At 39.9% G+C, this 24,126-nt stretch overlaps 2 protein-coding genes across 4 annotated transcripts in view; one reads left to right on the plus strand and one right to left on the minus strand.

Annotated features, from left to right (window-relative positions):
- PMPCB (peptidase, mitochondrial processing subunit beta) lies at positions 1-12,430 on the plus strand. Its single transcript, XM_070424596.1, has 13 exons — positions 1-129; positions 665-805; positions 1,677-1,763; positions 2,131-2,260; positions 3,202-3,400; positions 4,038-4,117; positions 7,540-7,652; positions 8,511-8,654; positions 9,781-9,941; positions 11,214-11,299; positions 11,379-11,467; positions 11,605-11,680; positions 11,767-12,430. The coding sequence occupies exons 1-13, from the start codon at positions 31-33 to the stop codon at positions 11,829-11,831; spliced, it is 1,470 nt and encodes a 489-aa protein (XP_070280697.1). The 5' UTR covers positions 1-30; the 3' UTR covers positions 11,832-12,430.
- Positions 12,063-24,126, minus strand: part of DNAJC2 (DnaJ heat shock protein family (Hsp40) member C2) — a 25,408-nt gene continuing 13,344 nt past the window's right edge. The window contains exons 10-17 of one of the 3 annotated variants that reach the window (XM_070424594.1): positions 22,462-22,611; positions 18,397-18,485; positions 18,041-18,110; positions 15,939-16,123; positions 14,622-14,722; positions 14,393-14,500; positions 12,427-12,581; positions 12,063-12,212 (exon numbers count right to left, since the gene is read on the minus strand). In XM_070424594.1, the coding sequence (XP_070280695.1) occupies positions 12,138-12,212; positions 12,427-12,581; positions 14,393-14,500; positions 14,622-14,722; positions 15,939-16,123; positions 18,041-18,110; positions 18,397-18,485; positions 22,462-22,611 (933 nt within the window). In that variant the 3' untranslated portion in view covers positions 12,063-12,137. Of the gene's footprint in view, positions 12,213-12,426; positions 12,585-14,392; positions 14,501-14,621; positions 14,723-15,938; positions 16,124-18,040; positions 18,111-18,396; positions 18,486-22,461; positions 22,612-24,126 lie in introns of all 3 variants that reach the window. The other 2 variants (XM_070424593.1, XM_070424595.1) reach the window with 2 other exon arrangements.

Below are 24,126 nucleotides of genomic sequence, written 5' to 3' on the forward strand. Positions count from 1 at the left end.
AGCACTTCATCCACCCCGTGCCCCGCAGAGATGGCGGCCGCGGCGGCCCGAGCGGTGATCTCACCCGCGGCGCGGCCGCCGCTTTGGAGTTTCGCCCGGAGGTTCCTGGTCGGAGGCGCTGCCGGACGGGTGAGCTGCCTTCCTCCCTCCGGGCGCCGCCCCGGGCGGCGGGCCTCTCCGGGGACCCCGCTCGCAGCGCCCTTCCCTCCCGGCCGCGGCGTCGGCGCCGCTCTCCCCTCCCGCCGGCGCGGCTGGCCTTGGTCCCCCGCTGCGCGGGGCCTGCCGCGACCTGTGCGTTGACCCCGGCCCCCGGCCCCTCCACCGGTTGCTCGGGAGTCGTCGTAAAGTGCACGTTGATGACTCGAACCCGAGGTCGCCAACCGGGGGCATGACCAGGGGTGGTGTCTGCCCGTGTCTGCGCCGTGAATAAGCGTGTGTGCCTTTCTCTCCCGTCCTGGTCCCCTCCTGCTCGGCAGTGACGCTCCGTCCCCGGGGAGGGCACGCGGTGGCCGCTGCGGGCTTTGGGGAGGGCGATGGAGGCAGGCGCTGTCCCCGCGGAACCGGAGCCGCGGAGGGCGAGTGCTGCACAGACTTAGGGCTCCGATCCATCGACATTGGCTCGGAATGACGCGTGTTTGGGTTCCTCCCCCTCCCCGCCAACCAGCCACCGCATCTGGGAGGAAACAGACCGAGAAGCACCCGGGCGGCGGCGCAGGTGGTGCTCAATGTCCCCGAAACGCGAGTGACCCGTTTGGAGAACGGCCTCCGGGTGGCCTCGGAGGACTCCGGGCTGTCCACGTGCACAGTAAGTGGCGCCCGGGAGGCAGCGACCGGCTGGCTTTAGTCCGAGCTTCTTCCTTGGCTGGTGCTCGAGAAGCAGTGGCGGGTCTGTCGCTTAGGAGTCGTTCCTCCAGTGCAGCGGTTCTCAACCTGTGGGTCGCGACCCCTTTGGCGGCCGAACGACCTTTCACAGGGGTCGCCTAAGACCGTCCTGCATATCAGATATTTACATTACGATTCATAACAGTAGCAACGAAAATAATCTTATGGTTGGGTCACAACATGAGGAACTGTATCTAAAGGGCCAGAGGTTGAGAACCACTGCTCCAGTGAGACTCCCATACTGGATGCATGTGGGTTTTGGTAGCCTGTTACTATATTGTTTGTGGTTAGTAATGTTGATAGTAATGAACATTGTATTTGCTGGGCTGCTCTGTGCCAGCTGCTTTTATATACTGTATTTCCTTATTTGATCTTTCAAACAGTTCTTTGTATTTAGGCCTCATCATCCTTTTTATAGTAGAGGAACGGGTGCAGAGACGTGGAGTGGTTTTGTCCTAGGTCCCACAGCTAATACGTTACAGAACCAGGATTTGAACTTATATTTGACGATACCTGATACTCTTTATGTTATAGTTGTTAATGGCTGTAGTACAAGTTGGACTAAGAATCTGGGTCCTCCGTGAAGCATGCAGCAGCGTATGGATGACCAAACCTTTTAAATCTCATAGTTCATAGCAGTATGCTATCAAGCCACTCAAGTCAAGAAGACTTTAGTGTTAAGACTAGAAAGCATTTGTCAGAAAAAGGAAGGTGCCGTCTCCCCGGTTCCCACTGCCATTTTCCCCAAAGACAGGAAATGGTGCTTTTCTTAATTGTGCTTTGGTTACATTAAGGTCGGGCTCTGGATCGATGCTGGAAGTCGGTATGAAAATGAGAAGAATAATGGAACAGCTCACTTTCTGGAGCATATGGCTTTCAAGGCAAGTTGTCTGACATATTTAATAAGAACGCATTGTTTTAAGAGAGCACAAAATTTCATTCTAAGGCATGAAAAACTTCAACAGTATGGCATGTTTTATTTTTTAAATCTTTTCTTTTTTTTCCCAGAATAATTATCTGAAGTAATTACTTATATTTGCTCTGTAGAATTGAAACAGAATTTTCTCTTGGGATGTAAGGGTCATCTGAAAATATACCACAATTTCTGAAGCCTAATGTACTTTAGAAACCAAATTTGCTCCTTGCCTGAAACTGACATAGACTTATGTCCTCATACTCATTGTCTGAAGTATTTAGAACAGATGGGTAAAAGGCAAGTATCATAATCCCCCCCCTTTTTTATTTCAGGGCACCAAAAAGAGATCCCAGTTAGATCTGGAACTTGAAATTGAAAACATGGGTGCTCATCTCAATGCCTATACTTCCAGAGAGCAGACTGTATATTATGCCAAAGCATTTTCTAAAGATTTGCCAAGAGGTATTGTTGTTATTTATACTGCAGATATGTAATTTTCATAAGAATTAAGAAAATTTAGTTTTTATTCTGCCTGTTGTGAAAGGGTAACCCCCAGAAATGTCCACAAAAAAAATTGTTTTTTCTCCCATATGACAAATGATAGAAAATATGTATAGGCACCCTCGCCAGTTTGGCTCAATGGATAGAGCATCAACCTGCTGACTGAAGGGTCCTCAGTTCAATTCTGGTCAAGGGCTTGTGCCTTGATTGTGGGCTCGATCCCCAATAGGGTGTGTATAGGAGGCAACTGATCCATGGGAAAGACAGAGAAACATTGATGTGAAAGAAACACATGGATTGGTTGCCTCCTGCACACCCTCAACCAGAGCCTGGACCTGGGAAGAGCCTGCAACCAAGGTACATGCCCTTGACTGGAATCGAACCCGGGACCCTTTGGTCCGCAGGCTGACGCTCTCTCTACTGAGCCAAACCGTGGGCATCCATGGCAGTTTTGAAGTGGTTGTAGGTAGTGATAAGTGTTGTGGGCCCTCTGGCAGATTTACATTTAAAAAATTTTAAGCCCGGCCACCATGGCTCAGTGGTTGAGCTTCGACCTATCAACCAGGAGGTCGCAGTTTAATTCCCGGTCAGGGCACATCCTTGGGTTGGGGGCTTGGTCCCTCCTGGGGGGGGTTGTAGGAGGTAGCAGATCAATGATTCTCTTTATTGATGTTTCTATCTCTCTCTTCCTCTCTGAAATCAGTAAAAATATATTTAAAAATTTTTTTTTACTATTGTCCTTTTAGATATATTGAATGTATAGAAAAATGTGTTTCTTCTAAGTTTAATTATTTAGTCAATATTGAGTGATGGTCAGTATCATGGTTTCTGGTGCTAGTTAACTAGATTTTAATAGTGAAAATTAAGATTCTTAGTATTTCTTATGCTTTATTTTCAATTAGCTGTAGAAATTCTTGCTGATATAATACAAAATAGCACATTGGGAGAAGCAGAGATTGAACGTGAACGAGGAGTAATCCTTAGAGAGATGCAGGAAGTTGAAACCAACTTACAAGAAGTAGTTTTCGATTATCTTCATGCCACAGCTTATCAAAATACTGCACTTGGACGGACAATTTTGGGACCAACTGAAAATATCAAGTAAGTATAATTCTCAGATTTTTTTTTTTTTTTTAGAAAAACATGAGTTGTGAAAACTAACATTCATAAACATTCAAAAAATGTGTTTCATAAAGTAATTCCTCCCCCCCACACCCCCTCACCCATGATAATCTGAATGGAAGTTGTAGTTAGCTATACTTTAGCCCACCTAACTCCCCGGTGCCTGGGCTCCTAACTGCTTCTGGAAAAAACAAGTGATGGTATCACATCTGGCTTCTTTCTTGATGTAAAAAAGTTGAAATTTTTTGATACCTGATGCCAATATACTTTTCTGACTATGTATTTTTTATGTTTTTATTGATTTCAGAGAAGGAAAGGGAGAGGGAGAGATATAGAAATATCAGTGATGAGAGAGAATCATTGATCAGCTGCCTCCTGCACCCTCTCTTTCTCTCCACTGGGGATGGAGCCCCCAACCCCGGCATTTGCCCTGATTGGGAATCGAACAATGACTTCCTGGTTTATAGGTTGACACTCAACCACTGAGCCACACTAGCCAGGCTTTCTAACTGTGTTTAACTTAGATTTATTTCCTTTAAGGTCTAATTTAATTTCAGGTATGTTATGTGAAGTTCTGTGCTTTCTGTTTAATTACTTTTCTTACTCCACTTCACAGATCTATAAATCGTAAGGATTTAGTGGATTATATAACTACACATTATAAGGGACCAAGGATAGTACTTGCTGCTGCTGGAGGTTAGTTGATTTAAATATCTATTACAGTAAAACTGCAATATAATGGCTAATTCGGGCGAGGGGGTGTCCGTTAAAGCTGAAATCTGTTATATAATAAAGTAGGTTTTCTATGTGCATATGTTAAAAAATTGACAAATTAGTTTATCTGTTTTTACTTACATAGACACATTTGTGTAATTAAAATTAAGTATGAGAAGTTTAGTTTCACAGAAAAGTTTTCTATATGTATTACTGTAATTTTAACTTTATACTGAATACGTCTAGTACATGGGTGCATTCAGCAGTCACCTTGAGTAAACAAATGCACACGTGGGGGGTGTGGCTTAGCACACTTTGGAACATTGGCTGGCACGTGTTAAAACTGCTGCAGAAACAGAACCAGTTACCATGTGCTAAGCGGCGTGATCCTGTACTAGTCATTCGCTGAACATTGTTATGAGCAGTGACGCTTGGATTTAACTATGTAGATCAGAGGCGGGGACTATCCCGCAGGCAGTGTTAGGCCCACTAGATCATTGGGTCTGGCCCTACCAAGGGATGAGTTAATTAATTGTTTGACCAAATATAGCAGGCTCATTTTTAAGTTGATAATTTTGTATGGCCCCAGAATGATGTTATTAATATCCAAATAGTCCTTGGCAGAAAAAGGTTCCCCACCCCTGATGTAGACTATAGTAGATATGTAATATTTACATCTGTCAGTGAAATTACTACAATGTTTTTTTTCCAATATAATGGACTATTTGCTAAAATTTGTTTAAAATAACAGTGAATTAATAAATAACCTGTTAATTTAATTTTAAGCAAATCTTGGTTAAAAGCATTTAAAAATCAACAGGGTGTTAATTTTCACATATGACGTACGGACCGGACATTTTGTCTGTTAAATCTGAAGTCTGTTAAATCGAGTGTTTACTGTACTTTTAAACAGAGTAATGTGTTTATCAGTTTGATCCCGTTGGGAGATGCCCAAAGAGTATTTACAGAGGTGTAAGGGGAACCAGACTTTCCTCTCTACTTTATAGTAGAGTTTTTTAATAGAAAAATGTATGGACTCTCTAATACATAAGTGTACATACATAAAGGAATTTACTTGCAAGCGAGGGCACGAGTGAACTGGGAGACAGTGACACTTAGAAGGCAGTGCCCTACAGTTAGAGAATCTTTCAAGATTTTAAGTTATTTCTTGAGAACCAGCTTTATCCTTGGTCAGGCATGGAATGGGTAGGTTATGTTCTTTAATTCTTTCATTTGTTCATTCTTTCATTAATCTATTACTGAGAAGGGGAAGTACATAGGGAACCATGAGAATGTTTAATGGGAATCCAGACATGCAGGTGGCTGACATTAGGACAAGGCTTCTTTGGGGACATGTTTAAAGCCTGTGAATGATAAGAAAATTCACATTAGATTCTGTTAGATTTCCTGGCACTCTGAATTCAGGCAAACAGTACATTTTATTGGTTTCCATTTTTTTTTCCTTCTTTTTTTCTCTTTCTCTTTAGGGCAAAGTGAAGATAGATAAAGTATAAATACTTTGTGTTAATTTTTCTTCCATTGGAAATGACAGTAAATTAAAATTCTAGTTGTTCTGGATAGACTTATGAGCTAATTACTTGGAAGTAATGGAGAAGATAAAAAGGAGGGTGAAGTATCTCAAATATATTATTCACTGTGGCTCTCAGCTAAACTGTGTTATCTGTGTATGGCAAGCAGTGCACTCCAAAATTCTCTTGGAAACGGAGAGCTGTTGGTGAGGTGGGACGTCAACATCCAAGCTGTCTGGAATGTCTCTGCCATTGTTGTTGCATACGGACAGTGGGTTTTGTTGTAGTTCATGAGTTCACTTAAACATTACTGAAGTTAGGCTATCTATAGTAATGGTTTGTCCTAGATTAATTAGCCTTTTGTCTTACTGATAGATAAACAATGATGTGCCTTATAAACATTGGCATCTTGAATTCAATGAAATAGGTCAGACTTAGCTTCATTAAAAAAGTTATTTGGCCCTAACCGGTTTGGCTCAGTGGATAGAAGAACATCGGCCTGCGGACTCAAGGGTCCCAGGTTCGATTCTGGTCAAGGGCATGTACCTTGGTTGCAGGCACATCCCCAGTAGGAGGTGTGCAGGAGGAAGCTGATCGATGTTTCTAACTCTCTATCCCTCTCTGTAATAAATCAATAAAATATATATTTAAAAAAAATTTATTTGCTCTCCTGCCTTCTGGATAGAGATAAGTAGAGTTGGTGTTGGAGCAGCTGAGTCTCTGGAACGCCCAGCCAGGGCGGGCTACAGGTCAAGGTGATAGAACACTGGAAGCTGTTGTCATCAGGTGCTGAGAACCGTGTGCATGTTCATGGTTTTTCACTCTCTGCTTGTCATTCTTGTACCTCGAAGATTTTCCTTGTTTTGTCACCCTCTGGATTGATATCTAAGGTGGCTCTCCTATATAGGGATTCTGAAAATGTACAACATGCCCTGTCTTATTTCGTACCACAGATTTGTTTGGAAAATATGGGTATAAGTTGTGCTTTTATATTCTAATAGAATGTTTTATTTATTTTTTAAATATATATTTATTGATTTTAGAAAGGGAGAGGGAGAGATAGAAACATTAGTGATGAGAGAGAATCATTGATCGGCTGCCTCTGGCAGGCCCTCTTCTGTGGAATTGAAGTGGGCATGTGCCCTGAATGGGAATTGAACTGTGATCTCATGATTCATAGGTTGACGCTCAACCAACCATGAGCCATACCAGCTGGGTTAGAATGTTTTATTTAAAGACATTTTGTGGCAATATTTTTTAAACCATTTATACATGCCTAAATTTGTTTTTTAAGTTTGTGTTTAAAAATCCTTCACTAAGATTGAATCTGTTTGGGTCTCGAGTTTGGATAGTAAGGGGTATAGAATCTAAGTAATTCTTAAGTTTTGGATAGCAAGTAATAAGTATTTGCATAGCTAGGGATTTATTCGGAAATTTAGATGAAATTATTTTGTTCCTGAATTTGATAGCAGAGCTTAGAGAAAAGCATATCTGTATATCTAGCTTTCTTTAAGTGTTAAAACTCACTTTTTCACTTAAAAATTTTTAAATGTTACTTTTTTTTTGCTAGTTTGCATTCTAGAACTTTCAGTGACTTAATATAACATGATTTCATATGGAATATGGTATTTTCAAGTTGTCTTACTATCTTTTCCTGTGAATCCAGTGGTATGTTAATGATAACTGTTGATTGCTCTACAGAATGACAAAGCTGTGCAACCAAAAGCCTTATAACACCAAGGGAAAAAAGTTTGCTGTATGAGCTTACCCTTAAATGGTTTAGTGAATGCAAATAGTTACGTGAAACTGAAGTATTTAGTTCTCTGCTTTGATTGTACTGCTATTACATATGTAAAATATTTTCCTTTACTTTAGGAGTTTCCCATGATGAACTGCTTGAGTTAGCAAAGTTTCATTTTGGTGACTCTTTGTCCACATACAAAGGAGAAACACCAGCTCTGCCTCCCTGCAAATTCACAGGAAGTGAGGTAGGGCAAGCCTCCTAAGCTAGTAGTTAACCCTTTTGAGTTTCTTGTGTTGTATTTATGAATGAGTATACAAAAATGTGCATGTTTCCAACAGGAGTAAGATGGAAGAAACCAAAAGCTTAAACTGAAACACAGAAAAAGGGAAGAGGATGGACTCATTTGCTTATATTCATTCTAATTTCATATTATTTAACCACCTACTTTCCTAAGGAAGCAAGGTTTTAAGGACAGCAAATTTAGTCTTTGTGCTTTTCTTTGGCACTATGCCCATTTATATATTGTAAGGTATAAAAGTTAACTTTTATTTTAAAAACACGCCAAATTTTGACTTTCACATTAGGTTTACTCTTGGCTAAGTTCTTTCTTCTGCCCAGTAGAGCCAGAACTTGCAGGAAATCTGCCACTTGTCAGCTATAGTTTTAAGCCTCAGTAGAGGCTTAGTCTGCCACATTAGGAGTGATGCTCAAAGTAGTGTCTGGAAGGAGGCCTGATGTTGGCAGTTAAATAGAATATAGCATTGGCAATACAAAAATAAGCCTGTTATGTCAAAATTTGCTTAGATTTAAAAATTCAGATCAACAAACACAAGATTGATTTCTACCAGTAAAATAATGCAATCCTTTTCTACCAGGTAACCATCTGGTGGCTATGTCTAGTATTTCAATTGGAGACCTTGTGATGAAAGTCCCTAACTCATGAAATTCTTCTAGATTAGATTGTACAATGTAATGAGGCTTAATAGTTTAAACCAAAATAAGTCATGGTGATCATTTTAACTTTGCAATTAATGGGAAGGTGAATTTGTTTCTTTCTTGTTAAGCATGTTATGTAGTGTTTTGTTTTCTTTATCTTAACTAGATTCGAGTTAGAGATGACAAGATGCCTTTAGCACATCTTGCAATAGCTGTTGAAGCTGTTGGTTGGGCACATCCGGATACAATCTGTCTCATGGTTGCAAACACACTAATTGGCAACTGGGATCGCTCTTTTGGAGGCGGAATGGTAAGTGATTTAACATTTTTGTTCAGCCCTAGCCAGTTTTCGCAGTGGTTAGAGTATCAGCCCACAAAGTCTCAGGTTCGATTCTGGTCAAGGGCACAGGCTCCATCCCCAGCCCCAGTCTGGGCATGTGTGGGAGGCAACCAATCGATGTTTCTCTTTTGTCTCTCCCTGTCCCTTTCACTCTATTTAAAAATCAATGGAAAAAATATCCTCGGGTGAAGATTAACAAAAATAAAAATAGAAACAAAGAAGTTTTTTCATAATAATCGCAAGATAGAACTCTGTACTAAGAATTTTGACTTTTAAAATATAAATTGATCCTGATTGCATCCTGAGCCAGAAATTCCCCCCCCCCCTTTTGCCATAAAGTTTATTAGTGGGATAATTGGCAAGATTTGAATAAGGATAGAATTTGTTAACAGTCAAAGTTACATCCTAATTTTTAGTGGTTGTTGTGATGTTAATTTCCTTGTTTTTCATAAGTGCACACTAAAAAGTATTTAGGAGTAAAAAGCATCACATCTGCAATGTATTCTTAAATAGCTGAAAAAATATGTTAAAAAGAATGATAGTTTGCCTTCTAGGACTTACAGTAACTGGACGGTAATATAGAGCAAGCATGGTAATATAAGAATTATTAGGTATTTTGAATAAAGGGAATTCTTTTCACTGTTTTTGTAACTTTCCTGCAAGTCTGAGATTATGTCAGAATACAAAGTGTAAATTTGTACTCGAAGATTTCAACAAAATACATTTCATTTCTTAGGTTTCACATGTACTATAATTTAAAATCTTTAAGCATACATAGCCAAGAGCACTACAGATTGGGTTGATAATAAGGTATTATTTTAGAAGTGAGTGTAACTATGTTAATTATAGGGATTCATTGCTTTTTACATTATGAATTTCTCTGGGGGTCATTGGGCTGGTGAGATAAGTATAATTCTTAGTGTTATTGAATTTGAAATTTATTATTTGACAGATGTTGATAGATAAAACGGAGAAACTCAGGCTCTTAGGTCATTCACTGTTTGTCGCATATCTCATTCTTACTGGTAAATTGGACATGTATGTATGTATGTATGTATATCTACAGTTCTCTTGGACATTTTTATTTTCCTTACAGAACTTATCTAGTAAGCTGGCCCAGCTTACCTGTCACGGCAACCTCTGCCATAGCTTCCAGTCTTTCAACACTTGCTACACAGATACTGGATTATGGGGAATCTATATGGTTTGTGAACCAGCCACTGTTGCAGATATGTTACATGTTGTTCAAAAAGAATGGTAAGAAAATAAATCTTGCCCAGAATTCACACCCAATTTCCTCTATACACTGTTCATGTTATTTTCTACTGATGTTATTAGTATGTAATAAAAAGAATGAGACCAGCAGCAGCCATGTTTTTAAAGATCACAGATGTTTCCTTTAAGTCTCATGTGAAGCTGCATTGATTTCAACTATAGAAAATTCTTTAAGAAGAATACTTTAGAAAGGAGATTCTAGAAGTTTAAAATCCTATATAATAAAAGCCTAATATGCTTAGTATCCAGTTGGCTGTTCAACCAATCAAAATATAACATGCTAATGATATGCGAAGGCCGCTCAACCACTCGCTATGATGTGCACTGACCACCAGGGGGCAGATGCTCCAACTGGTAGGTTAGTTTGCTGCTGAGGTCTGGCCCATCAGGACTGAGCAAGATGGGCTGGACATGCCCTGGAGCCCTCCCAGGCCCCAATCATGCACTGGGTCCCTCGGCCTGGCCTGTGCCCTCTCGCAATCTGGGACCCCTCGGGGGATGTCAGAGAGCTGGTTTCAGCTCGATCCCGCAGGCCAGGCCAAGGGACTCCACTGGTGCACAAATTCATGCACCGGGCCTCTTGTGTTTAAATAAATTCCAACTAGAAGTTTGGAAAACATCTCTAAAAGTTATCTGGCTTGGAAAGGCAGTGTTATGAAAATGAATCTGAAGTTGCCATTGCTAAAAGAAAGAGAATCTAGTTGCCTACCAACCTATACTCTAGCATATCAGAGCCTAGCAGATGGGGATTTGTGAAGTCTCAAAGTGGTTATAGCATCTCTCAAAATATGGTTAGACTATTTTAAAGTATATTTTTATTGATTTCAGAGAGGAAGGGAGAGGGAGAAAGAGATAGAAATATCAATGATTGGCTGCCTCCTGCATGCCCCACACTGAGGCTCAAACCCACAACCTGGGCATGTGCCCTGATGGGAAATCCAACCGTGACCTCCAGATTCATAGGTTGATGCTCAACCACTGAGCCATACCAGCCGGGCTAGCATATTTTTATATTTTATTGAGCTTCTGCTTGATAGTCATATCATTTTCAGAAATTAACAATACCAGGAAAATAATCAGTAATAGATTAGCTTTTGCTTAGCTATTGGGATCACTAGTAATTTTAAGTTTTTTATAAGTTGAAATCAAGTTGTGGTATAATACATAGAATATAGTATGTCTTTCTTTAGATCATTATTATAAAACATATACTCTTAACTACTTGACATTTTGATTTTTCCAATTGGTTTTTAGGATACGACTCTGTACAAGTGTCACTGAAAGTGAAGTTGCACGAGCCAAAAACCTTCTGAAAACAAACATGTTGTTGCAACTCGATGGTAAGAATAAAGATGTAAGTTCTATTTTTATACGATTGATCTATAGTCGAATGCTTAGCTTTTTTTCCTCTTTAAACAGGTTCTACTCCAATTTGTGAAGATATTGGTAGGCAAATGTTGTGCTATAACAGAAGAATTCCCATCCCTGAGCTTGAAGCAAGAGTAGATGTAAGTAGTTCTCCCATACTTACTATTGGGTCTTGTGTAAAAATATCCTCATTACAAAAACTAAAGATATGTATTATTCCAGGTATAGAATTTGTTTTTACTGTAAAAAGCTCTGAATGCTAGTATCTTTATTTTAGGCTGTGAATGCTGAGACAATTCGAGAAGTATGTTCCAAATATATTTATGACAAGAGTCCAGCTATTGCTGCTGTTGGTAAGCTTGGTCATTTTTCTATGTAGAAAGCTGGCTAAGTACTTTCCTTTTAGTCAATTTTAACTTTCTTTTCTTTTAATCCTTAGGTCCCATTGAGCAACTACCAGATTTTAACAGGATTCGCAGTAACATGTGCTGGCTTCGCAATTAAAATGCTCCTAAGCAAAATATTTTGAACATACATATTTATAAAACTAATAGAGACTGGCAAGTTTTAAGCTATCAGTCCCCAAAGGAAAACATAAAAATGAACATACGTACTTGGAAATTTGAATGAAATACTGTATCAAACTTTCAACGGATAATGCTACCACAGTGAATGGTAGCTCTCTTGAGAAATTATGTTGGAACAGCACACTTTCAAATTATCTCCATAAGTACAATTATAAGAATGAAAACTTGTAAAGTATTTTCAGTTTTATTATAAAAATGCACACACAACAAAGATTGTCTTAAGTCATTTCTTGGTTCTACTTGCATTTAGTACTTGCTCTTGAGCAGCTTTCTTTGCTTTTACCATCTCGACAAGTTCCTAGGAAGGGAGAAAGGTGTTATTTAGAATCAGCAGACATTTCTAGTGTTTGATATAAATATGTAAGACATTCAAATTGGATAAGTCTATAATTAAAGATACTACTAAAAAGTTGATTTTACTAACTCCCAGAGCTCTGAAAGTTTCTAAGATGGCCCATGACTACTGTGGTATTAAAGTAAGCAAAAATCTATAAACTCAAAACATCTACAACCTTATATCGTTTCATGCAGTCCTTCTTTGTCCTGCCAGGCACTGCTTCTGCTATTTTTTCCCATCTTTCAGGTGTATTTACTGGGTATGTTTTCAAGGCTTGTTCCAAAAGTTTCTGCTCTTCTGTTGTCCAAGGGGTGAAATCTGTGCATGGACCTGCTAAGAAAAATTTTTATTTGAAAACCCCAGTTATAGAAAAATGTCTTGGAACACCTTTCCAGTGAGTCTTCTGGTGCACAGGTATCTTGGTAAGTGCCCATTCAAATCTATGATGTGTAATTTTAAACAAACTTTTAGACAAAAGACACATCTCTAAATATTGAGAGGGAGAAAAAACTTGAAATAGCACACAAGTCAGAAAAATATCTCAAAGGCTTTTTATAAAATTTACATTTTTATTGATTTTGGAGAAAGGAAAAAATTTGTTGTTCCACTTATTTATGCATTCTTTAAAAAAATACATTTATTGATTTTTAGAGAAAGAAAGGGAGAGGGAGAGAGAAACATGGGTTGCCTGTTTCCTGCACAACCCCTACTAGGGATTGAGCCCACAACCCGGGCATGTGCTCTGACCAGGAATGGAACCTGTGATCTCTTGGTGCATGGGTTGACACTCAACCACTGAGCCACACCAGCTGGGCCATTGGTTCATTCTTATATGTGCCCTGACTGGGATTGTACCTGCAACCTTGGCTTATTGAGACAATACTCTACAGAACATAAGTTCTTAATATTTTCAAACTGAAATTTTGGGATAATAAATCAAACCAATCTTAAGAATACAGGAAAAGTGGGATTGTTAAAGGCCAGGGACAGGTTAACTTGTAAAAGTCAAGGCTATTAGTTAATCCCAAAACACATTTGGAACTATGATCTGGAAAGCATATCCAAGATTAGCTCTGTTTAAGGGAGAAAGGACTGGTGGCTCAGAAATGTGTGAAGTGAAAGAACTTTTTCAAAGTTTGTCAGCAACTCAATGTCACATCCCCAAACACACATATATACATGAACAAAAGTTTCATAAATAATACTCACTTATAAAATAGGTATAATGCTCTATGACATTTTCTATTCATGACCCATTAAATATATTTCATGACCCACTTATGAAGGAGGCTTGGGGAGGCTGGGTCATGATTTACAGTTAAACACTGTAATTGGTCTAGAGCAATAAAATTGGCTAGAATACCCAAGACAATCTTCTCAGCACCCTAACAGATTTTAACTTCATTTTGAAATAATTTCAGAAGAGTCTAAAGAATCCCGATGTATCCTATCCTGATTCCCCACATAGGAACGTTTTACCATACTTGCTTACTCTTCCTTTTTATATACACATTTGTTCTGAACCATGTAAATTGCAGACATGCTTCCCCGTTATTCCTAAGTACTTCTATATATTTTCCTTTAAAAACAAGGACATTTTCTTACACAATTATAGTGTACTAGAGGCCCAGTGCATGAATTCATGCACGGGTGGGGTCTGGCCAGCCTGCCCTGATTGGGGCCAACCAGGCTGGGCTGGCCGAGGGGGAGGGGCCACAGGCAGTTGGCTGGCTGGCCCACCCCCTGGTAGAATTGGTGGAATTCTCAGTTGAGGGGATAATTTGCATATTAGCCTTTTATTATATAGGATTTTTCAGTCAGGAAATTGACCTTGATAAAATACTATTATCTAGTTTTAGACCTCAAATTTCAATTGTCCCAATATCCTTTAGCACTGATTTGTAAAATCTGGTGAGGAAAACAAACACAGCCTCTCCCCTAATGGCATATGAACTGGAAGAACTGTGATTCTCAGTGGTGTTAAGTAAATCTATCACTGTTCTGAAAATGTTTGCTTTACATCTTCCAGTCTAACCACTTTATTTCCCAATCATTCTGAACACAGACCTTAAGTCTTGTATATCCTAACACAGTATGGATACATGGCTAGCATCTTCTACTTATAGAAAAAATTTAATTACCTTCAAATCGTTCTGAAGGTGTTGCATTGTCTGCTTGAGGCACTACTCCATGTTCTTTTTTAAATTTATCAAAAGCCTTTTTGTTTACGTCATCTTTTTGATGAGGGTCTGAGGAATGAAAAAATTTAAATATATTAGAGATCATCTCATTTAGTCTTTCATTAAATTGCATAGAGTATTTTAAAATAACCAAGGTAACAAAGAAACTGATTTGGCAAAATTAACTCACCAAGTTTTTGAAGACTTTTTGCTTTGCTGATAACATCTTTGGCGGTTCTCTTGACTCCAGAAGAAGAATGTATGTTCATGTAATTAGCAATAACTTCCCATCTAGAACAATCAGTAGGATAATTAAGGCAAAAACTCCAAAACAAAAACCAGAATGACTAACATTTTTTTAAAAATATATTTTATTGATTTCAGAGAGGAAGGGAGAGGGAGAGAGAGATAGAAACACCAATGATGAGAGAAAATCATTGATCGGCTATCTCCTGCATGCCCCACTTGGTTGTGGGACCAAGCCACAACCCAGGCATGTGCCCTGACTGGGAATTGAACCGTGACCTCCTGGTTCATAGGTCGACACTTAACCACTGAGCCACACCGGCCGGGCATGACTAACATTTTTTAATGCAGAAGAGTTAGCTATAATATCTACAGAATTGGCTCTAAATTGGTGGTCTAATCATCACTATTGCCTGGACTATAGTTTTTGCTTTTCATATGTTTAAATCAACTGTCATAATCTTGATTTCAAGTCTGTATAAAACCTTACAGATTTTGTGTACAAATCAATGGAAATAAAAACCATACTTTGGTGTATCCCACCATTTGGACACACACTTAAGGAGATAAATAATTCTGAAAACAGCTTTAGTTGCCTGATGTAAAGAATGAGGGAATCTGGATCTCTAAGGCTTCTTTGAATTCTAAACTCAAAACTGCAATAAGCTTGGGTTTGAAGACAGAAGCAACGATGAATTAAGACTAGGAATACACGAGTTCCTAATATAAGCCATGATGGAATAAGCCAACATGAGTCAAGGTTTTTCTCATGATTTTTAATTTCTGAGAAACTGATGAAGCATACTGCTGTATGTATATGTGTGTGTGTGTGTTGGTGTAAGTTGATAAGACTAGTAGGTTCAGCCTGGCCGGCGTGGCTCAGTGGTGGAGAGTCGACCTATGAATCAGGAGGTTACAGTTTGATTCCTAGTCAGGGCACATGCCCGGGTTGTGGGCTCCATCCCCAGTGTGGGGCATGCAGGAGGCAGCTGATCAATGATTCTCTCATCATCAGTGATGTTTCTATCTCTCCCTCTCCCTTCCTCTCTGAAATCAATAAAAATATATTAAAAAGCAACAACAAAAAAACTAGAAGGTTCAAAATGCACTCTGCTTTTCACACTTCCCACTGGCACAGAATTTAGTACAGGGCAGTCTGTCTAGACAAGCATATCTCTGGAAGTTCCTGCTGTTACTTGGATGCTTTGTCTAGATTATCCCCAGGCTCTGGGTTGAAGAGAAATTTAATTAAAATCAGTACCTTGAATTTGTTCCAGCAGGGAAGAGGTTCACAGCTTTAATTAGTAATTGCAGATCATCTTCTGACCAGTTTTTACTGCCATTTCCACCTCCACCAGCTGACTTCTCTGCATTCTTAGATGCTTGTCGCATACGAGCCTCAGCTTCCTCTTTCTCTTTTCTAATTTGCTCATTTATTTCTTCTATCTACACAAATACAATAGGTAAGTCAGGGACTTAATGCATCTTGCTACTCTACACTCCCTTTCTAGCTGGGGTTTGTGGTTTTCAACTCTCAGTATTATCCTGACAATGACCCAGGCCAACCCCCAAACCGGCATCAGCTTTTCACTCTGGCTTCTGGCTGCAAAGCTCTGCTTAAGGCACCAAGAACCACCCTCTGCCTGACCTACCCTGTATTTCTATCATGTGATTTCTATGTGCGTTTGACACTTAAGTCTAGTCACTGGGTTATTCACCAACACAAGGCCGTTTCAAACCTGTTTAATAAGCTCATACCCACTCTTTCAGCAGATATTCAATTACTTTTTAACAAAAAGATAACAGCACAGCAAAGTGGTATCTGTTTTATCTTGAAGTTCTATCCTTTACATTGTTACATAAAATCTTTCCTCAAACATGCACAAGTGAAAAAAGAAAACCTTTACTTGACCTTGTTGCTTCTGCGGATGCTATCTTGGAGTCATCCTGGACTCATTTCCTTACTTTAATCCCTCAGAACCAATCACCAAAATCCCAATGATTCCCATCATCACTCTCCCAGTCCAAGCCCTTCCATTCTTATAGTCACTTGCACATGTATTAGGTATAATACATCCTGTCCAATGCCAGATTAATAGTGCAATGATAACCCTTTCCTACTCAAAGATCTGCAGTAATGGAAACTAATGACATTAAAAACATACTTAATTTGGCACCACTTCTTAACCAACTTCATCTCCCTCTAACTTTCTACAGTTACCCGTATTTTATACTTCATGCTGTTACTCCAACCTTCATTTTCACAGTCTATCCTTTTAGGCTGGCTCAAACCCTTCACTAAACCTTCCCTGACCACTCTGCCCTGGGGTTGGCACTTGCTGTCTAACCTACAGCATTTCCTGTGGGCCCTCCATCTTTTGGTCCTTAGGCCTATTCTCTTCAGCATAATTGTTCCTGAACTCCTTTGTGCAGCAATAGCAGGCATTTCTATGAATCATCTGGGCACAGTGCTATAATAGTAGGTACTAATACTTGTTGCATTGAATTTAATTTCTGGGCCTGTTTCCTCATCTGTAAAATAAAAGGTGTAGACTAGACAGAACAAATGTATCTTGGTTCTAAATATTATTATCCTACAAAAATGCTAAAGGAATAGCCAAAACAATTATTTTTTTCCTGAGAATGATTAAAAAACAAAACAAGCCCTAGCCCGTTTGGCTCACTGGATAGAGGGTTGGCCTGGGGACTGAAGAGTCCTGGGTTCGATTCCGGTCAAGGGCATGTACCTTGGTTGCAGGCACATCCCCAGTAGGGGGTGTGCAGGAGGCAGCTGATCGATGCTTCTCTCTCATTGATGTTTCTAACTCTCTATCCCTCTCCCTTCCTCTCTGTAAAAAATCAATACAATATATTTTTTAAAAAAACAAAAACCTGCCGAAACCGGTTTGGCTCAGTGGATAGAGCGTCGGCCTGCGGACTGAAAGGTCCCAGGTTCGATTCCGGTCAAGGGCATGTACCTGGGTTGCGGGCACATCCCCAGTAGGAGATGTGCAGGAGGCAGCTGATCGATGTTTCTCTCTCATCGATGTTTCTAACTCTCTATCTCTTTCCCTTCCTCTCTGTAAAAAATCAATAAAATATATTAAAAAAAAACAACAAAACAAAAAAACCTATGATTAATGTGCTAGGATACCACAAATCAAACATATAACCATATCACTGAATGCAATTTAAATCAACAATACCACTTACTATAAACAAAGCAGAGTGGGGAACCCAAAGAGAAATGCTCTCTTGCCCTCATAGTAACTTACGTTAGGTAAGGAAATACTGAGGTGAAAGCAACACTATAAGCAGAATTAAATGTTAAATGCAAATAGAAGTGATGTTTTCCTCCATTACCTGTTTTTCCAGAGCAGCCTTTCCTACTTCTTTTGTAGATGATGTGAGTGTTTCATTCAAGCACTGTAAACTAAGGGGGGAAAAGGATGAAAATTTATCCTAAGCCCAGGAAATGATTTCCATAGATTTTTTTATTTTAATTTTTATTTGTTGTTTTGAGAGAGAGGAAGGAAGAGAGAGAAAAAGAGAGAGAGAAACACTGATTTGTTGTTCCACTTATTTACGTATTCATCAATTGATTCTTTTATGTGCCCTGACCGGGCATCAAACCCACAACACTGGCATATCAGCAGCATGCTCCAAACTGAGCTACCTGGCCAGGGCTGAAGACTTCAGTGTTAGTTCTGTAGTTATACCTTGCTAATTCAAGGCGATCACAAAGTTTTTCCACTTCTTCCATCATTTTAACACGCTCTGCCTCATTGTCAGAAAAGTGATTCCAGGCCTAAAAGCACAAACATAAACATTTCCATCTTATATCTAGTGACACTGAAAAATACACTCATAAACATAATTACAAAGCATGACGTTCTCAAGAGGTTCTTGAACATATGGCCTTCTGACTATAACAACCACATTCGAGGGTACTCCCAGGGCTCTCCCTGACTGCTAGCAATAAAAAGGCATTCCCAAGTGAGTAGGAAGCAAAACAAAAATGGTGATGGTGCAGAAGACTTGGATGTTACGAAAATCAGAATGAGTTCTCTGAGAATCACTTAATTCTGTATGATGGCTCAAATTAAAATCTAGCGTGTGCCGAACTGGAAAATTTCATGGAAATTTTAAATTTACTGAAATTAAAGGAAAAGATAATGTGGTAAGGAATAGAAGGTATTAGAAAAATTATGCTTAGAATAAAACATCATGATGTACCTGATGTACAGTTCGTAAGTGCTTCCAATACTGCTGATACTTATGCCTCCCATTCCTCACTTTTCTTTGCTTCCTTAAGCCAGGCAGCCTGGCTTTCACTAAAGTTCCAATGGGTCTTACTGCTGATACTTCCCTAGGCTTCTCAAAGCACTACTGATTTTCTTTCTACCTGTCTGAGTCACTCTTTCTCAGGCTCTTCTTCCTCTACAGTGGTTCTCAACCTTCTGGCCCTTTAAATACAGTTCCTCATGTTGTGACCCAACCATAAAATTATTTTCGTTGCTACTTCATAACTGTAATGTTGCTACTGTTATGAATTGTCATGTAAATATCTGATATGCAGCATGGTCTTAGGCGACCCCTGTGAAAGGGTCGTTCGACCACCAAAGGGGTCGCGACCCACAGGATGAGAACCGCTGCAACAGTACCTTTACTACTGGCGTCTGCTAGGGTTTCTTTCACCCACCCTCCTCACTCTCCCCTCTCCCTGGGTGATCTCATCTACTCACAAGGTTCCTAGTGCCACTGAGATTTTTTTTTAAACATTTTTATTGATTTCAGAGAGGAAGGGAGAGGGGAGAGACAGAAACATCAATGATGAGAGAGAATCACTGTCCGGCTGCCTCCTGCATGCCCCCTAGTGGGGATTGAGCCCAAAACCCAGGCATGTGCCATGACCAAGAATTGAATCGGTAACCTCTTGGTGTATGGGACAATGCTCAATCTACTGAGCCATACCAGCTGGACTGGATGATTCCATTCTTGAACTCGACTTGTACACACTAGGACCTATTTTCATTTGAGTGTTTCTGCGCTTAACATGCCCCAAACTAAAATCATCATTCCCCAAAGCTTTTTCCTCCTCCTTTGTTTTCTACTTTAGTGAATTATACCATCACTTATCCAGTATTACATGTAAGAAACCAGGACATATGCCAAAACCGGTTTGGCTCAGTGGATAGAGCGTCGGCCTGCGGACTGAAAGGTCCCAGGTTCGATTCCGGTCAAGGGCATGTACCTTGGTTGCGGGCACATCCCCAGTAGGAGGTGTGCAGGAGGCAGCTGATCGATGTTTCTCTCTCATTGATGTTTCTAACTCTCTATCTCTCTCCCTTCCTCTCTGTAAAAAATAAATAAAATATATTTAAAAAAAAAAAAAAAAAAAAAAGAAACCAGGACATATATTAACCCTCACTCTACTATCTCCAACACATAATTGATACCCAATACACAATAGCTTATTCTGCCTCCTAATGTCGGTTCATTTCATCTACCTTTTTCTATTCCTATCATCTCCACCTTAGTTCATGCCACAATACTCTCTCACTTGGATTATGGCAAAAGAATCCTAATTGGTTTCTCTAACTCCAGTCTTCTCTCAGCGTCCTGACCAAAACCAACTCAGGATCAGATTTACACTAAAAAGACATAATGTCCTTCGAGACTTGGCTCCTCCTCAGCTCTTGAGCTGCCTCTGACACATTAAACCCACTCCTCTGGAACTCTGCATTCTCTCAGTGCTTCTTGACCTCTCATTGCTAATCCATACATATTCTGTTTCACCTGGCTAAATACTACTAGATCCAGAAAGCCTTCCCTGACTACCTTTTTGGTACCTTCTCATCCTAGTACTCATCTAAAAGTGCTTAAAGTGTTAGAAATAGCTGTTTGTCATTCTCCATCATAAACCAGTGGATTTCTTTAAGGCAAGGAATGTTTCATCATTATATTCACATCAATTGCTTGGCACACAGTAAATGCTCATCAGATATTTGATAAATAAATGAACTCACGCTGGAAAGGAGCGATAAAACAAAGTTACCAAATGTCAGAACTTTTAACCTCATTTAAACATCATCTTTAAGAACTATTCAAGCTTTTTATTTTCTAACTAGTGTCCCAGTGCACGGATTCATACACACTGAAAGGAAATTAATTAGAAAAAATATTTTAATATCGCTATTCATGTCTTGCTAATGAAAAGAAAATAGGATTCTATCGAGTCTCCTATATACCTACTCCAGGACTTCTGTGAGGATCAAATGAGATGAGGCATGGGAAAATGCTTTACAAACATTTGGGAAAACTGTAAAATGTTTGCATCTGGCTATAAAGCAAGTTGGGTTCCTGGGCTGAAGAAACTCCAAGGAGGCTAGTCTCTAGGGAGAGGGAGTCGGGCGTAGCTACGTGACGTCACTACTCGGCACCCACAGCGACCGTTTCCAGGCTGGGCTGGGCTGAGGGCCGCATTCTGCGCCATGGAGTCTTGGCAGCGTTGGCTGCGATTTGGAGGGGTGTTGCTCTGGGGTGGTGGCGGAGCCTGTGTCCCACTGGGGGGAAGCCGAGTGTTGGTTTGTCGGCACCAAGTCCGTGGTGCTGTTTATTTTTAATGGCCAGTGCATGTCATGGCAGCTCCTGCATTGAGCGTCTGCCCCCGATGGTCAATGCATGCCACAGCTACCAGTTGGATGGAAACTTAGCCTTTTCTGTATATAGATTGGCCTTTTAAATTTTTGTATTGACTTCAAATCATATGCCAAATGTGCCAAGCACTATATGTAAATTATCTCACTTAACCTTCACAACTCTACTAGTAGGTATTTTTTCAGTTATTATATAGGTGAGGAAACTGAGGAACAAAGGGGTTTGAAGCAACCTTCTGAGGCCACAGGTAGTAAATAGAGGATGACTTAAAACCCAGGCAGCTTGCCTTGAGCCAGTGGTCTTTACAACTATGATATACTGCATCCTTCTCAAAACAATTTTCTAGGTGAAATCTGAGGAAAATACTTCATATTATCTGATAAGGAACAATATTACTAGTCTTTGACTCTATCAGTTTAAAATGTAAGAACATCTCTTGGACAAAACTACATTTGAAAACTTTTGGTATTATTCGTCAATATTTATTAATGAAAACTATTTGGATGCAAACTACCAGAACTCACCCAAATGATATCCCTTTATTTAGATAAAAATAAAAGCTTTTAAATCCTTAACAACACCGAAGTTTAACTTCTAAAAGAACATTTTCTAATTTGAGAATTTCACACCATTAAGGAAGCAACCAGCCAAAACCAAATTGTGGTGTATAATGAGAACAAATGATCTGGTTTCTCCAACAAATGAATGGCCATGTGGGCAGGGAAAAAGATGGTGATGACAGGGAGCCTGTTACAGACCAAGTTAGGAGACACATAACTGAAGCCTTTAAATGATCTTATTTCGATTCTAATTTGAATAAATCAACTATAAAAAGACATTGTTGAGATAATAAAGGAAACAATAATATAGACCAAATATTAGGATATTAAATAAGTGGGTTTTTTTAAACTTTGAAAATGGCATGGCGGTTAAATAAAAAAATAAAAAATCAGAGTTGGATATTAAAATGTGAATGTGGGAAATTTTTAAAAGTGAATTTAAAAACATTTACATTTTGAGATAAAATGTATAAAACAGCTTAATTATATTTGCTTAGCATAAGAAGAGAAATATTTTATTTTAAAGTGTAATCAGCAACTTTGCTTGGTCAACTCATGACATACCTTGCATGAGTTTCGAAGTTTTTGCCTTTCCTTTTTGATGGCTTTTTTCTGGATATCTTTTTCCTTCTTTGCCAGTAATGCTTGTTGTCTAACTTCCTCTTCTTCTTTCTCTTTAGCTAATCGAGCAGCTTCTAATTCAGCTTGTCTTTGCTTTAAAATGGGGAATAAAATCATTTTAATAAGAAAATTAGAATTCCTAAATGCTCTATCATATTATTTAAAAAATTCAATCTTTTAATAAATTTAAAAAAAGATGATACATCAATGTATTGAAGACTGAAGGTTGAACTGGGAAAAACAGCTGGTAAAGTTCTACAAACACATTTAGGAATGCAAAACAAACATCCTATATAATAAAAGGCTAATATGCAATTTGTCCCCTCAGGAGTTCAACTGAATGGGAGTTCAATCACTTGCTATGACGTGTGCTGACCACCAGGGGGCAGCGTGGAATGAAGGAAGGTTCCAGCCAGCAGCTGGGGGAAGGAAGGCCCTGATTAGCCCTGATCTCTGGCCAGGCCTAGGGACCCCGTGCATGAATTTCATGCACCAGGCCTCTAGTATTAGAAATAAGCATGATATTAAAGAAATTTATATCACATGTTTTTGCTCAAAAATTTGCTGGTAAAGATCCCTCTATCGGAGGGAGACCAAGATGGCAGCGTAGGTAAACACCGGAGACCGCTGCCGCAAACAACCATTTCAAAAATACAACTAAAAGACGGAACGGACATCACCCAGAACCACAGGAAGGCTGGCTGAAGAGAGACTCTACAACTAGAAGGAAAGAGAACAGCAAATCGAGGCTCAGAGGCGGCGCAGTGTGGAAAATACAAAGGTACCGAGGTGTGCGCGCAAAGCCGGCTGGTGGCTGAGGGCGCGGTTGTCGTTTTCTGTTGGGAGTGAGTCTCAGACTCTGGGCTCCGGATCCGGGCGAGTCTCTAGGGACCCAGACTCAAACAGGAGAAGCGGGATTATCCGGCATCAGTTGGAACCTGAGGGCAGCTTTCTCTCTGAGGTTTGCAGCGGCTGCCGGGGTTCTGAGAAGCAGAGCCTCTGGGAACGGGACTGAGCGCGGCCATAACTGCTCCCTCCGCCCGCCCTGTTGATCCCGCCCCGCCCAGGCCCTGTGCACAGCCATTTGCCGATCGCCTCAGGCAAAGGCTGGATTAGCGCCTCCCCAGAAGGCAGACGTTTTCCATACAGCTGATTCCTATAGCCAGTCGGCCTGGAGGTCAAATCCCTCTAGTGTTAACTACAACAATTAAGGCTTGGCTAGAACAAGACTGTGCACCGAGACCACAAAGGGGTACACCAAGAAAGCATAAAAGATGCGGAGACAAAAAAACATGACAGAAATGGAGGATATGGAGCTAAGAATCGCAATTTTGAGGGCTTGCCATAAATTTGTGCAGAGCCTCACGAAAACTAATGAGACCCTCGATGCTACGATAAAGAAATTAGAAAGTAAGCATACACGGACTGAAATAAAGAATATTATACCCAATAGCAGACCAGAGGAGCACAATAATCAAACCAAAGATTCCACAAAAAACACCCAATTGGAAAAGCAAAATGAAAAAAGAATCCGAAAGTGTGAAGATAGTGTAAGGAGCCTCTGGGACAGCTTTAAGCGGTCTAATATCAGAATTATTGGAGTGCCAG

The sequence above is a fragment of the Myotis yumanensis genome, unplaced genomic scaffold (genome assembly GCF_028538775.1).
Source record: "Myotis yumanensis isolate MYYU_CA2020_CCGP unplaced genomic scaffold, mMyoYum1.0.hap1 SCAF_9, whole genome shotgun sequence".
NCBI lineage: Eukaryota > Metazoa > Chordata > Mammalia > Chiroptera > Vespertilionidae > Myotis > Myotis yumanensis.

Bases quoted from the DNA above. Each gene is read 5' to 3' on its own strand.
- PMPCB (XM_070424596.1), top strand. From the start codon at position 31: ATGGCGGCCGCGGCGGCCCGAGCGGTGATCTCACCCGCGGCGCGGCCG. The intron at 7,653-8,510 runs GTAGGGCAAGCC...TATCTTAACTAG, and splicing joins GCAAATTCACAGGAAGTGAG to ATTCGAGTTAGAGATGACAA. The intron at 9,942-11,213 runs GTAAGAAAATAA...ATTGGTTTTTAG, and splicing joins CATGTTGTTCAAAAAGAATG to GATACGACTCTGTACAAGTG.